General features: G+C 55.8%; 1 protein-coding gene across 2 annotated transcripts in view; it reads right to left on the bottom strand.

Moving 5' to 3' along the window:
* Positions 1–508: 508 nt before the first annotated feature.
* The window catches only part of LRRN2 (leucine rich repeat neuronal 2), a 63,940-nt gene continuing 50,292 nt past the window's right edge, over positions 509–14,156 (bottom strand). The window contains exons 2-3 of one of the 2 annotated variants that reach the window (XM_049707333.1): positions 13,930–14,027; positions 509–4,188 (exon numbers count right to left, since the gene is read on the bottom strand). In XM_049707333.1, coding sequence (XP_049563290.1) covers positions 1,813–3,951 — 2,139 coding nt within the window. In that variant the 5' untranslated portion in view covers positions 3,952–4,188; positions 13,930–14,027 and the 3' untranslated portion in view covers positions 509–1,812. The remainder of the gene's footprint in view (positions 4,189–13,929; positions 14,028–14,156) is intronic. The other variant, XM_049707326.1, reaches the window with a different exon arrangement.

A 14,156-nucleotide genomic window follows, 5' to 3' on the forward strand; every position in this document is an offset into this window, starting at 1 on the left:
GAAACTCTGGGGGTAGGACCAGCCGTCTGTGTTCAGCCAGCCCTCAGGTGATTCTGATGCAGGCTGATGTGTGAGAACCCTTCTGCCCAAGAGGAAAAGGCTTCTAAAGTGGCTGTTTGCTGAAGGTCTTCAGAGAACCCTGCTCTCTTTGTGTTTACCGAGAGAGAAGCATCATCGTCTGGCTTGGGGTGAGTGTTCTCTTTCTAGGTTCCATGGGGCCTGATGCTCTATTGGTCTGGCTTCCATCTGTGTCTACATTTGCAACCTTAGCGTGACTTAGACCCCGCTTCCTATGAGTCTGCTAAACGTGTCTGTAGCGCAGAAGACGTCAGGTTCACGTGGTGCTTCTTTTCGGTCTCAAGAGACCCATCTCAGAAACGAGAGCTGTGGTCCAGCGGCCTTCTGCTCTGGAACCGCCCTTCGGCTGCCGCAGCAGCCCCTCCCCTTGGCTCTTCTGCTTTTCCAAAGATGTTTCTCTTCACATTTGGTCCTAAGAAGTCAATCCATGAAAAAAAAAATACTGCAAAAGCAAACCAGGCTCACTGCAGCTTATACTGAAATGGACCAGAAAGATAAATGCAGCAATTTTCTTGTCCCACAGCCTTCCCCTCCCCAAATCCTCCGTCACCCCACAACCCTCTCCTGCCCCAGTGAGCCCAAGTTCTTGCTGTCTTGATGATCTGCAATTCTCTGCATGACTCTGCCTCTTGGGTTTAATTAGAAATAGGATGGGAAGTGCTTCCCATGCACTGGCATGTTAATTGCTTATCACAGAAAGAGAAGGGGTGACAACATTTGGTGATGGAAATTTCCACTCTCTCCATCTCCAGGTTTTCCTCCATTTTCCTCTCCCTCCCTCTCCTTGTCTCTTCTTTCCTCTCGTGCCAGCCTCTCCTGCTCTTTGTCTCTCTTCTCCAGATCTCCAGGCCCTTTGGGGAGCAGGCCCAGAGGCGCCTGGCAGGTCAGAATTCAAACCTAAAGGGAAAAACTGTGCTCTCTCGCACCACGTTCCTCTCTCTCTCCTCCCTCCTCTCCCATTCCAGCCCCTTTCTGTCACCCTCAGGCTTTTAAGAGATTCAGAGCAGAGAGCTCTTTAGTCATACTCAGTATTCAAAGGATTATTTTTGTTTTGTTTCCTTCCCCTCCCCTTATTATTGTTATTCTTATTTATTTTTATTTTTTACAAAACAGGAGAAAAGAATGAATTGGGTTGGGGGGAGGTGACACATTTCTCCACAAAGGTACAAAATTGCCTATAGAAAGTCAACCTCAGAGCGCAGGCCAGAAGGGTGCCGAGAAGAGGCGTTCCTGGGCATCCCTCTCCCACGTGTCCTCCTGATCCAACTGGGGCCCCACTTTGGGAGCAGTCCCCCGAGGTGGGGAGGAGAGGCCTCCTTCAGCTCTTGCCCAGAAGGGGAAAGAGCAAGCAACTGAGACTGTACAGAGACAGAGAAGAGGAGGGGGCGCATCCTGTGGGCCAAGGGCCTGAGGACACAGGCGGGGGACATCCAGGCCCAGGAGCCTCTGGGCACACAGACAACTGGGGAGGTGGGCAGCTTTAGCCAGGGTCCTTCCTGTTCCTTGGAGATGCTCCTCAAATGGCAGCGGAGGAGCCCTCAGAAGGTAAGGGCCGTTTCTGGAGGCCGCAGGAGCACCCCCTAGGGCCACAAAGCTGGCTGTCTTGGTCCAGCTGCCAGGCCTCAAGCACGTGGACCCATGTTACTTTCCTGGCAGGGTACCTGGCCCAGATGGCTTCCCTTCTGGTAAAAAGTAGTCCTAGTTATTTCTCTGCTGCTGAGAACAGGCTGAGCTTCAGGAATTTTGTGACAATGGTGGTGACAGTGTCTCCCCTTCTGAGGACCTGGGCAGCTTCCTCCCCGGATTCCAGTGCAGGACAAGGGGTGCAGATACCACCCGGGCTGAGGGGGTGCTCCAGCCCCAGAAAGCCCAGGCTGGAAGGAGAGGCCGCCCACCCACTCCCTGCCTGGGCTGGCCAGTGCCAAGGTGGGCTGCCAGCCCGGCTGCCAGCAGGAGGATGGTGAGAACCAGGATGGCTATGAGCCCAGGTTGGTCCCCTAAGGCTCTGTGACAAGGAGTGGCCTCTTTAGTCCTGGCCCATACACATGCCAACTGGGTGTGGGCATCAGCAAAGGCCACTTGCAGGCAGGCCCAGTACTCCGTGGCCTGAAGGAGGCGGGTGATGTTGTAGCTGTGGGTGCCCCGTGGCAGGCGGGCCACAGCAGTGGCCCTGTGGCCCTGGAGGGCAGAGGCACTGGACCAGGTGAGGTTGGTGGAGACTGTGTTGGGTGGGGAGACCCAAGATAGCAGGATGTGATAGGGGTGAGTCTCCTGCACCTGGAGTTCCAGACCCCATCCCTTGCCTCTGCCTGGCCGCAGGGGAGCCCGGCCAACAACCACACTAACCGTCTTAGTGTCAGCCCCTACCAGGTTCTGGGCCACACAGGTGTACAGCCCTGCCTCTTCCGCTGTCACCCTCCGCAGCTCCAGGGTCCCCTCAGGGTACACCCGGTACTTCCTGCCTGCCCGGGCAGCCGTCAGTCGAACCCCAGCTGGAGTGACCCAGTAGATCTCGGGTTCTGGTTCAGCCAGCGCCCGGCAGTGCAGCACCAGGCTCTCTCCACTGGCCACCTGGAGGCTGGGGGGGAAGCTGCGGGGGGAGATGAGGGGCAGGCAGTGGTCTGTCATCTCCCGGAAGGGCACCTCCCGCACTGGGCGGCGCTGGAGGTCTGGTGGCTCGGCACACAGGGTGGACTGAGGCTCGATGAAGCGGACATGGGTGCCCGTGGCATTGGCCCAGCGGATGACACAGTCACAGCGGATGGGGTTGCCATGGAGACCCACCTCCTGCAGGTTGGGCAGGGACTCCACTGTCTGCTGGTGCAAGGCACTGAGAGCATTGTTGTTGAGCATGAGGGTCTCCATCTGGGGCAGGTGATGGAAGGCGCGGGGGTGGATGAAAGACAGCCGGGGGTTGTTGGTGATGTCCAGCTTGGTCAGCTCAGGGAGGTTGACCAGGGCAAACTTGTCAATGGAAACCAGCTCCTCCATGTTGTTCAGCCCCAGCTCCTTGAGGTGCAACATGTTGGCAAAGTCCCCGGGCCCCACCCGCTGGAGCGGGTTCTTGTTCAGGTCTAGGAACTTGAGCCCAGGCACCTGCTCCAGCGCCCGCCGCGGTACCCGGGCCAGCAGGTTGTCATAGAAGGAGAGGCTCTCCAGGCTTTGAAGCCCCTCCAGGGCGTAGTCAGAGATCTCCCGCAGGTTCATGCCTGCGAGCACCAGGCTGCGCAGGTTGGCCAGGGGCCGGAAGTTCATGTCCAAGATAGCGTCCACTTTGTTGCCGCCGATCATGAGGATCTCCAGGCTGGGCAGCATCTCGAACCAGCGGCCGTCCACGGCCCTCAGCAGGTTGGAGTTGAGGTGTAGCCGCAGCAGGTTGCTGAGGCCGGCGAAGGCCCTTGGGGCGATGCGGTAGAGCTGGTTGTGGTTGAGATAGAGTTCCTGAAGGCTGGCCAGCCCTGCAAAGCTGTGGTCCTCCAGCCGGGTCAGCTGGTTCTCCTCCAGGTGCAGGCTCAGCAGCTGGGGCAGGGCACGGAAATCACAGTCTCGGGTGTCTGAAAAGCTGTTCTGGGACAGGTCCAGCTCTGTGAGATTGGCCAGGTAGCCGAGCTCACTCTGGTCCACGCGGACGATGCCGTTGCTCTGTAGCAGCAGGGTCTGCGTGCCTGCGGGCAGCGCCGGGGGCACAGCTGTCAGGAATAGGTCATTGCAGTCCACGGTGGTGGCCTCGCGGTAGGACGATAGGGGTGTATACCAGGGCCGGATCTGGCAGGCACACCGAGGGGGGCAGGGCACGTGCCAAGGTACCACGGGCACAGTGGCAATGGCACCAGCCACCCAAGCTAGCAAGAGGGGGGCCACAAGCAGCCTCATGGTGGAGCTGCAGGGCAGGGGACCATCCACAAGAAGAGTCTGGAGTCCCTGTGCTCTTAGCGCTTTGCAGGCTGAGGGTCAGCAGCCCTGCCAGGGCCCGGGGAACCACTCTCCCTGGGCAGTCATTCTATGCGGGGATGGGTGGGCATCACTTCCTGCCCTCTTGGGTGCGGCTCTCCATCCTTGTCCACTGGCGCTCGGTCTGCTCACTCATTGCCATGACCCATCGGGGCAGCCCTGGAAGAAGAGGATGCAGAGTTAAGGAGGTTGCAGAGAAGCAGAATCTACTCCCTCCTCCTGTGTCTCCCCTGTTTGACTCAAGAGGTCAAAGGAGCTGAGAGGGGTGGACAAGATCAGAGCCAGGGCTCCTGGATTCTGTCCTCCAGTCCTTAGGCTTTGTTGTCCTTTTCTTTGATCTGCAGGGGGAGTGACTGGGAGTCTTCAAGGAAGGGGCAAGAGATTGAGCCTTGGAAGCTTCCAGTATAACTCGCAGAAGGTGTGTGTGTGTGTGGAGGAGAGGGGATGGCTGAAATTGTCATCTTCAGAGTCCTTCTGAGCCCAGAGAGATGTGGAGTAGATTCTCCAACCTTCCTCACATCTCTCCTCACTGAGTGAATGGGAAATAAAGCGACAGTTTTCAGACATCCCTCGGAGCAGTGTGGGTAGAGGGTGGTAGAAACAAATGCGGCTTCTAGATTCCAGGGTGCGCTCCCAGGACTTGGCAAGTTGAAAGGCAGTGGACCCTGACCCCACACCCAGACAGGCTGGGGAAGTGGGGTGGTCACCTGGGGTCTGCTTAGGCTCTCCTGGGATAGGGGACAGCTTTGGCTTTTGCCAACTTCCCTACCTGGAGGCAGGGGCTTTCCCTTCCCCTGTAGCCTAGCCAAACTGCCAGGAGCTGGTGGGTTTAAGAAGCCTGGGTCTGAGCACCTCAGTCCTGACCATATGTGATCTGGCCTCAGCCAATTCTCCTGGCTTTTGCCATCCTACTGACTCACTGTGACCAACCTTTCAGGTCATATTTACCCAACACCCCCCGCTCCTGTCTCCCAGACAACTCTCAGTTGTTCTTCAAGACTCAACCTAAGGTCAGTCGCTTCCTACAGAAAGCTGCTTCTAACCCTCCCCACCCCTGGATGGCTAAGGGGCCTGCCTTGTGCTCTCACAGTACTCCATGCTTTCTTCTGTCACAGCCCTGATCACATCATGTGGAAATGTCTCCCCAACTGGGGACCTGTCTCGCTCATCATCACGCTTGTAGCCCAGGACAGGTGCCCAGTGAGGGTTGATCGTATAAATCAATCTCTGTGGTCCCAGGGCCCCTTCCTCCAGGAGGTTGGGTCCCTACCCCCACTCCAGTCTAGAATCCAAGCCCCTGCTCTTCCTTCCTCCTGGGTATGGACAATCGATCCTGGTTCTCTAGAAGAACCCATGGCCAAGATGCTTCGCCCTAGACGAAAGTCCAGCCTTGGCCTAGAACCGAGAAGGGCGAACCAAAGGGGGCCCCTGGGCCTGGTCTGACTCCTGAGTGGAGGTCTGACTGGGTAGTTTTCCAGCTGCAGACATCAGTGGAGTGCACAGTTATTGAATGCCTGCTATTTGCCAGGACCTTTCAAAGACTGTGTCTTATTTCATTTAACCCTCATAAAGAGTCTACAAGATAAGCATTAATACCTCCAGTTTGCAGATGAAGAAACTGAGGTTTGGAAGAGGTTAAAGAATTCGGCTCAAGCCATACAGCTGGTAAATGTCGGGAGACACGAATTCAGAGGTTGTGCCATTTACACTGTACTTCTCTGCCCCCAGATCTGGCCCGAACCTACCCTGGATACCCTGAGCTGTACTGGCTGCCGAAGCAGCAGGCTGGGTGCCCATTCTTGTCCCCTGAGGAGATGACTCCTTATCAGGGAGCTGCAGGAAGCTGGGAGCTGTCTTCCACCACCCTCCAGGCAAGTGCCTCTCAGCTGGCCAGCGGGGCTCTTTGCCCACCTCATCCCACTTGCAGGATGCTGGGGCCGGGGAGGGGAGCAGTTGGAGGCCTCCCTCGAGCAAGGGAGCGGCACGCCTCTTTACATTCGACTACTTCCCACCTTCCTCTGCAGCTATTTCTGAAGGTGGGAAAAACAACATGACTTAAAATGCACAGAGGTTTTGAGTGGGGGTGTTGTGTACACTGACACATAAAACTCAGGGCAAACACACGTGCACACCCGCATCCACGTGCAGAGGGGAGCCTGGAGTACTCAGCCACCCGGGCCGGTGAGCGGTGGTCAGGAAGAGTGGGGGGGATTCTGCCGTGCGCTATGTGAGTGGAGAGGCAGCAGGGACAGGCTGAGTCCTGGGATGACCCTGTCACGGAACTAGGGCTGTGGTCCTGCCACACGTACACACCAGAGGCTCCTGCCTCCTGCCCAGGCCTCACCCAAGAAAGTAGAACCCACCAGCAAAGAGATCTCACTGTTACTTACCACTTCCTACCAGAGCACCCTGGGAAAGGTTCACTGGTCTGAGCATCTGTTCCTTATGTGTAAAATGAGCTTGTCATTAGGATTAAAGGGACTGGGTGTGGTGCACACAGAGAGCTCAGCAAGGCTTAGTTCTCTTTCATCTCCCAGGGCTGGGAAGCTCCCCAGCTATAGGACTTCTTAGTGGGGGATAGAAGTTGGATCCCAGGACTCAACAAGCCCCTATTAAGCTTGCCCACTGTGGGCCCAGGGTCGCCCCCAGGTGGGATGGGGAGCTGTGAGCGGGACTAGATAAAACGTCACGCCTTTAAGAGTGCCACTCTGGCAGGACCAAAAATGTAAAATGATTAGGAGAGCCCAAGACAGTTCGTTAAGGGGAGAGGAGGCTGCAGTGGGTGGAGAGGGCCTTCAGACCTTGCCCGAGCCCCAGGTTCCTCCTCCAACATCTCTGTCCTGGCACCTTTGTCCTACTGATGCTCAACTGTATGGATGGGATAGAGAAGCCATTTAAAAGTTCATTAAAAACGTCCAGAGATTCGCCTTTCCCTCCACTCCAGGCTCACCCTCCTCCTCGCCCCTGTGGCTGGGCTGGGGGGCGGGTGGTGAGCCAGAGCTCCAGCCGCTCAGCCAGGAGCCTCGGGCTGGGGCTCGGCGACCAGCGGCCCAGAGACGGGCAGCGGCTGGATGACTCATGTTCGTACACACCTCTGGTCCCAAGGCTTGGCAAAGGCCCAGACAAGTCCTCCCCGTCACTGCTGAGCACACAGCCCCTTCCAAGATAGAACTCAGAGCTGCCCACTCACCTGCCATCACCACTGAAGGCTGTCTTGCACATGGCCCACTCATGCAGGCTTGATTAGCAATTTCTGCTGGGACCCGGAGCTGCAGAGAAAGCTAATTGTCTTTTATCTATAATCTCCCGGGGTGAGCAGGAGTTCAGACTATCACGCGTGCGTTTTCCCCAACTGGATTTCAAGCTCTTTGCCGTAGGGGCTATGTCTTGCATGCTTTTTGTGTTCCCGGTGAGCCAAGTGTAGGATTGAGCATGCAGAGGGTACTGGTGAGTGGATACAAATTGTGAAGTGTGTAACTCTCCCATCAACCCTGTGTGCAGACAGAGAGGGATTGTTTAGTCTCATTTTACAGGGGAAGCAACTGAAGCAAGGAGAGGTTAATTGACACATCAGAGCTTGCACAGCTTCTGACATGGTGGGGTCAGAATTCAAACCCAGGTCTTTGACTCTGTAACCTGCCCCACCAGCCCAGCCAAGGTTCACTGCCTGGCAGCTCAACGCCCGCCTTAACAGGAGCAGAGTGCAGGGCTGGTGGCCCAGAATGCCTGCTTCAGGTGCCAGTCCTTTCAGAGACGAATGGGTCCCCTGCTCCTCCCCAACGCTCCCTGAGGGGGCCCCTCAGACACCATTCCTTCATTTCTGGCTAGAGTGACTTCCTTGGGGGACACATGGGGAAGACCCTGTTCCTCTGAGTGTGTGGCTGGGCCTGGAAGCACAGGGACAGACAGAGCCAGCAGGCTGCACAGAGACCTCAGCCTGCCTTCGGATTGGGGGCTGGTTGCTCCTCTTTGTTCAGGGACAGCTGGAGACATGACCGTCAGTGACAGGGGAAGCAGGGTTGCCCGCTCCAGGAGCAAAGTTTCTCTTGGAAGGGCTGGCTCTGCAAGCCCCAACGGACCCACCTCCTCCCGGCAGCGGCTCTGGATTTAGCAGAAAGTATGGAATTGATCCCGTACACTCCCCATTAAACTGCAACCGTTGGCAAAGCCCTAAATGAAGAATTTTGGAGAAGCTGACGTCAGCAGCCAGAGCTGCTCTTCTCCCTTTCCTCCATCTCTGGCCCTGCCCCCAGTACAGTCCCGGGCTCCTGCCAGCACTGACAGCGTTGCTCCTCCAGGGGGCTGCTGGATGCCAAGCCTCTCCTCCCCCAACTCCTCTCCCCTCCCCACAGCCTCTGCCCAGCCCCCCCCTGAGCTGGGAGCCCTCTGGAGGGAGGAACAGCCAGTGGCAGTGATCAATTGCCTGGCCTTCGCTGCTGCTTCAGTGCCAGGTCTCCCTGAGCTGCGGAGACAGAAGGGCAGCATAATTGAGTGTAGCACTGATAAACTCCGGCCTCCTCACCAGCAGATAAGCGCTGGGTTGGGGGATGCAGAGGTGGGGGAGGCCATCCCTCCATCTGTACACCTGGCCTCCGCTCCTCCCGAGAGGTGAGCATGGCCCCTCACTCCCACCTCTCATTTAATCACAGACAGCCAGGACCTCAGAGCTGGAGGAGACCTCAGCATTTATCTAGTCTTCCAGAGTCTGAATTCCATAAATAACTTATGCAAAGCAGGAGTGGTGGAGCGGAAGGAGCCTGGGCTCTGTGATCAGAGTTTGAGTCTGGCTCTGCCGCTCACTGTGGGTGACCTTGGACAAAGTTAGACGACCCGAGCTGGGAAGTGAGGATGAGACCCTCTCACAGAACTGCTGTGAGGAGCCAGGATGCAAGGCCTATGACGTGCCTCTTAGTTGCCTTCGTTGCCCCCTTCACCATTGCCTCTCCTCCCACCTTAGCCCCTACTTCTCGTCTCTCACCTTTCGTCCTAAACTTCTTCTTTCTATTATGGTGTAACGTACGTCCAGGAGAGTACATAAATGGCGCAAATCCCAAGTGCACAGCTTGATGAACTTCTACCTTAGTAGATACCAGTACAACCACCACCCACAGCAAGATATAAGCATTTCCAGCCCTCCCGAGGTTCCTGTGTGGCCCTTCCCAGTCAATGTCCAGCCCCCACCTGGAGTTAACCATTGTCCTGACTTCTATCATCATCCATCAGTTTCATCTTTTAAGCCCAGAATTCCCCTTCCTTCTCCATCGCAACTTGGAACCAGGGTCTTTGGAAACAGCTGACTCTGGCTTTAGGGAACGCCAGAACCTCAGACCTGAAATTCACTTAATTCATCCTCCTGCTTCATAGTGGCTATAGCTTCTCAGGGTCTCACACTTAATCAGCGATCTCCAGGAAGGGAGACTGATTCCTCTTTCTTGTTTTACAACTCCCGTATCTAGAAATTGCTCTATGCCCTAGGGTCCCCTCTCCGGTTGGAATCCTATGACTTGGGCCTGTGAGTGTCATGCTGCCTTGAGACAAGAAGATGGCAGGATAACCTCCTGGCAGCCCTTCCCCAAAGCCCTGCTGGGTCTTGGCCACCTCCTGGGGCAGCATTGCTGGGCCCTTTTTGTTGCCAGACCCCTAGGTATTTTGATTACAGAATCTGGGGCACCAGGCAGAGGACAAATTGGGGAGTGACCAGGAAGGAGAGACCCGGACTCACTTGTAACTGCCCCAGACCTCTCCACTCGCCCATTTCAGAGGCTCCTTGCACTCAACTTGTCCCAAGCCCAACATCTCCCACCAAACCTGCTCAGGAGGCACTGCCATCCACCAGTCTCCAAGACTGGAAATCTCCACCATGGTGACACGTCCCTCCCACCTCACACACACCCACCACAGTGCTCATGCTAACGTTCCCTTTTCATTTCTTGTCTTGACTCTCACAGCAGCCTCCTCACCTTTGAGTGACCCTCTCATTCCCAGGCACCTCATGCTCCTCCTAGACTAGACTTGCTATTTCCTTCTCCTCCGCGGGCCTCTCACTCAACCAGCAAAACCTCTCCCCAACTTCAACTATCAAACTCCTCTTCAGCCGTAAAAACCCATCCCAAATGCCACCTCCTCTGTGACAGGTTCCCAGAGGCCCTCCTAGAAGGGTGGTTACACCCACCGCAGTCCCGGAGACTCTGAACAGACCTCCACGGTAACAGCACCTTCCTTATCGTCATTCTGAGAGCCTGTGTTCTCAACCAGGCTGTCAGCTCCTGGAGGAAAGGATGGTTTGTTATTTATTTTTGTCTTCTCAGAGCCTAGTGCAGTGCAGAATTTCCTGGTAAGGGTGGGAGGTGTTCTACAGCCATGAATTATGAATCGCAACCCATTAGTGGGTCATGAAAACAGTTTAAAGTGGATAAAAATGTACATTAAAAAAATGAAATAGAAAATAGAGTGCATTGTATGTAGCTAGACTAAGAGTTGTTTTGAGAAATTTTTCCCCTCTGTTTTACACACACATACACACACACACACACCTGTGTACAGATGGATGTGATGCAAAATCATGCATTTTTGCCCTTGAGTCGCAGCTATAAAAGCTTGAAAATGATGAGTCTGCAGAGCCTCTCTGAGTGAGGTGAGTCCCTTCAACTCTAGTTGAGGCCACTGGAAGGATGACATAAATCAAAGTGTCAGAGAAAGGATACGACGCCCCCGAGTGCCTTCTGTGTGCAGGATTTCTATTTGCTGGCCACTTTAGAGATACCTCATCCTATCCTCCCAACAACCCTGTAAGTAGGTACTTTTTAGAAGAGAAGCCTCACGCTCAGTGCAGACAAGGGATCAGACCCAGGTCCCACAGCTAGAATGTGCAAGAGCCTGAGTGTGAACCCAGCTGTGTCTCACACACCAGCCCTTTCTAGTTCCATGATTCTGGTGCCAGAAGCTGAATTCCAAGAGTGGAGGATACTGGGGAGACCGGAGGAGAGAAGGGAGGAAAATAGAGGGCATCTCCTGGTGAAAGGATGAGGTTTCTCTTGTCTACCCTTGCCCTCCCCTCCCCTCTGCAATGAGAAGAGTCAGTTCCAGTAAAAACCCTTTCCCGGCCCGGGAGGGAAGGGACTTGTTCCCAGGAAGAAATATCTACATTCCCAGGCCTCTGGACTGGCCCTGGACAGAGGGCGTTGCAATTCTGCTGCCTGGAAGGGAGCCTGCCTCGTTATTTCTTAAGTAGGAGTGGAAGGCGCCAGTAGGTAGCTCACAGTCATTTTTTGTCTGGTTGCACTGCACCAAAGAGGCTTCAGGGGAGTGGAGCCAGCTTTGCAGGGGCCTGGAGAGCAGCGCCAGGCTGAGCTCCACCGCCGCGCGTCGCCAGCCTTCTGCTGACTTATCTGCCCATCCTCAGGAAACCTTCTCTGACCCCTCCATGCCTCTCCTGGGCTCCTCTGGGGCCTCAGCGTCCCTCCATCATACACTGGCTGTTTACTTGTCTGTCTGTCTCTCCCTGCACACTGTGAGGCCCTCAGGGGAAGAACTGTGCTCCAAGTGGCCAGTTCCTCCAACAGTCTGGCGCATGGTAGGAGCTCAGAAGATACCTGCGGAAGGAGAGAGAGAAAGGCAAGGTAGGGCAGGGCCCGAGAACAGAAGGGGGCTGGTTGCTTCAGAGCTCCTGAAGAGCAGGTGGACCTGAGTCTGGCCTCGTGAAGGAGGTCCAGAGCGCACCTCCTATAGGCACACGCCCGGGCTCCCCTGCCCTGGCTCTGGCCACTGCATGGCCACTGTAGCCCTTCCCTTGATTGGGAAGGCACTTCTGACTTAACTTTCTGCCTCTGGATTCCACCCTAAGACGAACCTCCCCCTCTGGACTCCCTCAGGCGCCCCCTCTGGAAATCCTGCGGACACTCTGAGATCTTAGGTTAGCGGTTCAAAGGAGGGCTTTGGAGTCGAATCCTGGTGCTGGCTGTATGACCTCGAGCATCCTTACTCAGATTCCTCCTCTCTAATGCAGGGAGAGAGCCTACCTCATGGGGGGAAATCTGCAAGGATGATGCCTGCTAAGTGCCTGGCGCTCACCGGAGCGCTCTTCCCTTTTCATCCACCTCGGTTGGTCTGAGGCACAGCCCCTGGCTTCCAGGCCACCTGTGTACCAGGCCCACACCAGACGGCCTGTCCATGGTCATGTGGCCTGTAACGCAGGCAGCCTCTCCTAGGAACCCTTCCATCTCAGTCTGACACTCCTTCCTGACGGAGCTGCCCTCTCCTGGGTCAACTTTAAGTACTCCCCGGGGCCTCCAACCAGGGTCCAGTTCTAGTCTTTAGGACTCGAGAAGGCTCTAGAACTCAGTTCATTTACAGATCACCAATGTCTGACACACTCTCACCCAACAGCTCACTCTTCCTGCCTTAGGTGAGCAGCTCCTCTGTTTGCCCAGGTGCTCCTTGGAAGGGTCGAGAGGGCCCCTCCTAGCAGAGCGCTAAATGTCCCAGCTTGACCGCAGCCTGCGGACATTCCACACTGGCCGCAGGCGCAAGCCAGGGGGGCAGCCAAGCCCAGCTACTGACCTCGAGCCTCTCCCACCTCTCTCCCTATAATTTTCCCTGCCCTTCCTAGAATTAGCCGGGGGTGCTGGGCAGACCCTGCAGCATTCTTGAAAGGCTGCCCTCCTGCAGCCCTTCAGACACAGTGGATCCCTGGGAGTTAGGTGCAGCGGAAGGAGAGGGAAGCCTTCAGATAGATGCAAGCAATGCTCTTTCCTGCCCCCGTGCCTTTGCACATGCAGGGGCCTCGCCCACAAGTCCGTGTCACCGCTTGTGTATTCCCATCTCTGAAGTCTCAGTTCACACCGTCCCCCTCTGAAGTCTTCCCTGACCACCGCCCACGCTCCATTAATCAATCCCTTTCTCCTTCTCCCATCCTTGAAGAACCCATATCCACTGTGATGCTCAACTCCTCTCTCAGATTGTGAGTCCCTCGAGGGCAACTCTGTGACTCATCAGCCCAGAACTAATAGTGAGAGGAGCACCAAGGCATGGCGAGAGTGGGAGGAATGCCTGGGGAGAGGGTTTGGGGCCCGGGTGGCTGAGGAGAAAGAGGCAGAGCAAATGGGGAACAGACCAGTTAAACGAGGAGAAAGGCCAAAGCTCTTCTAACGGAAAAAGAAAATGAAATCAGAATGAAAATTGATGAGGCGGAGAGAAAAGGAGACTCGTTTCATCAGCAGGTTTGCCAGATGAAGCCCCGGGATAAATCACGAGGCGGAAGGAGCCTTGGTCTCGGTGTGGCTCACTGCCTTCTCCTTCTGTCAGCTGTCTCGGGCAGGCCTGAGAGATAAATGGCTACAGCTGAGGCCCCGCAGTGGGTTTTTTTCCATCCGCAACCGCAGTAAGAATGGCCCGTCAGTCCTCATCGCCTCCTCCAGGCCTGCGCTGCCCACGCCTTCACGCGCTCCCCTCCCGTGGCCCTCCTCTTCCCCTGCTCCCCTCCTCAGTCCCGCTGGCCTCTCCCGCAGCAGCCCCCCCATCACCCCTCCCCAGCTCGGGGTCAGGCCTGTGGAGAGCATTTGTCAGAAGCCCTGTCCGACCTTCTGTGCCCCTATCCAGCTTCTCTGAAGTCAGGGTGGGAAGGATAGGTCAGGGCATGAGAACTGGTGGTGAAGGACATGGGACAGGACAGGGCTGGGTTCTAGTTCTGGCCTGAGACAGACCTTGGAGTGTGTCCTCTTACTTCTCTAGCCCTTGGGCTCCCCATCTGTGAAATGAGGAGGTGGGGCTAGAGCAGTGGTTCTAAAGTTGAGGTCCCTGGACCAGCAGTATCAGCTCACTTGGAATCTTGTTAGACATGCAGATTCTCAAGCCCACCCCAGACCTCCAGAATCAGAAACTCAGAGGGTGGGGCCTAGTTACCTGTGTTTGAGGAAACCATCCAGGTGAATCTGATGTATGCGCATGGAGAATCACTGGGCTAGATTACCTCCAAGGACCCTCCAGATGAGATTAGAATTCTGTAAACGAGAACAGTGCCGGCTAGGAACGTTCAATTAAAACTACGTGGGGACTTCCCAGGTGGCGCAGTGATTAAGAATCCGCCTGCCAGGGCTTCCCTGGTGGCGCAGTGGTTGAGAGTCCGCCTG

The sequence above is a fragment of the Orcinus orca genome, chromosome 1, assembly GCF_937001465.1.
Source record: "Orcinus orca chromosome 1, mOrcOrc1.1, whole genome shotgun sequence".
Taxonomy (NCBI): Eukaryota; Metazoa; Chordata; class Mammalia; order Artiodactyla; family Delphinidae; genus Orcinus; species Orcinus orca.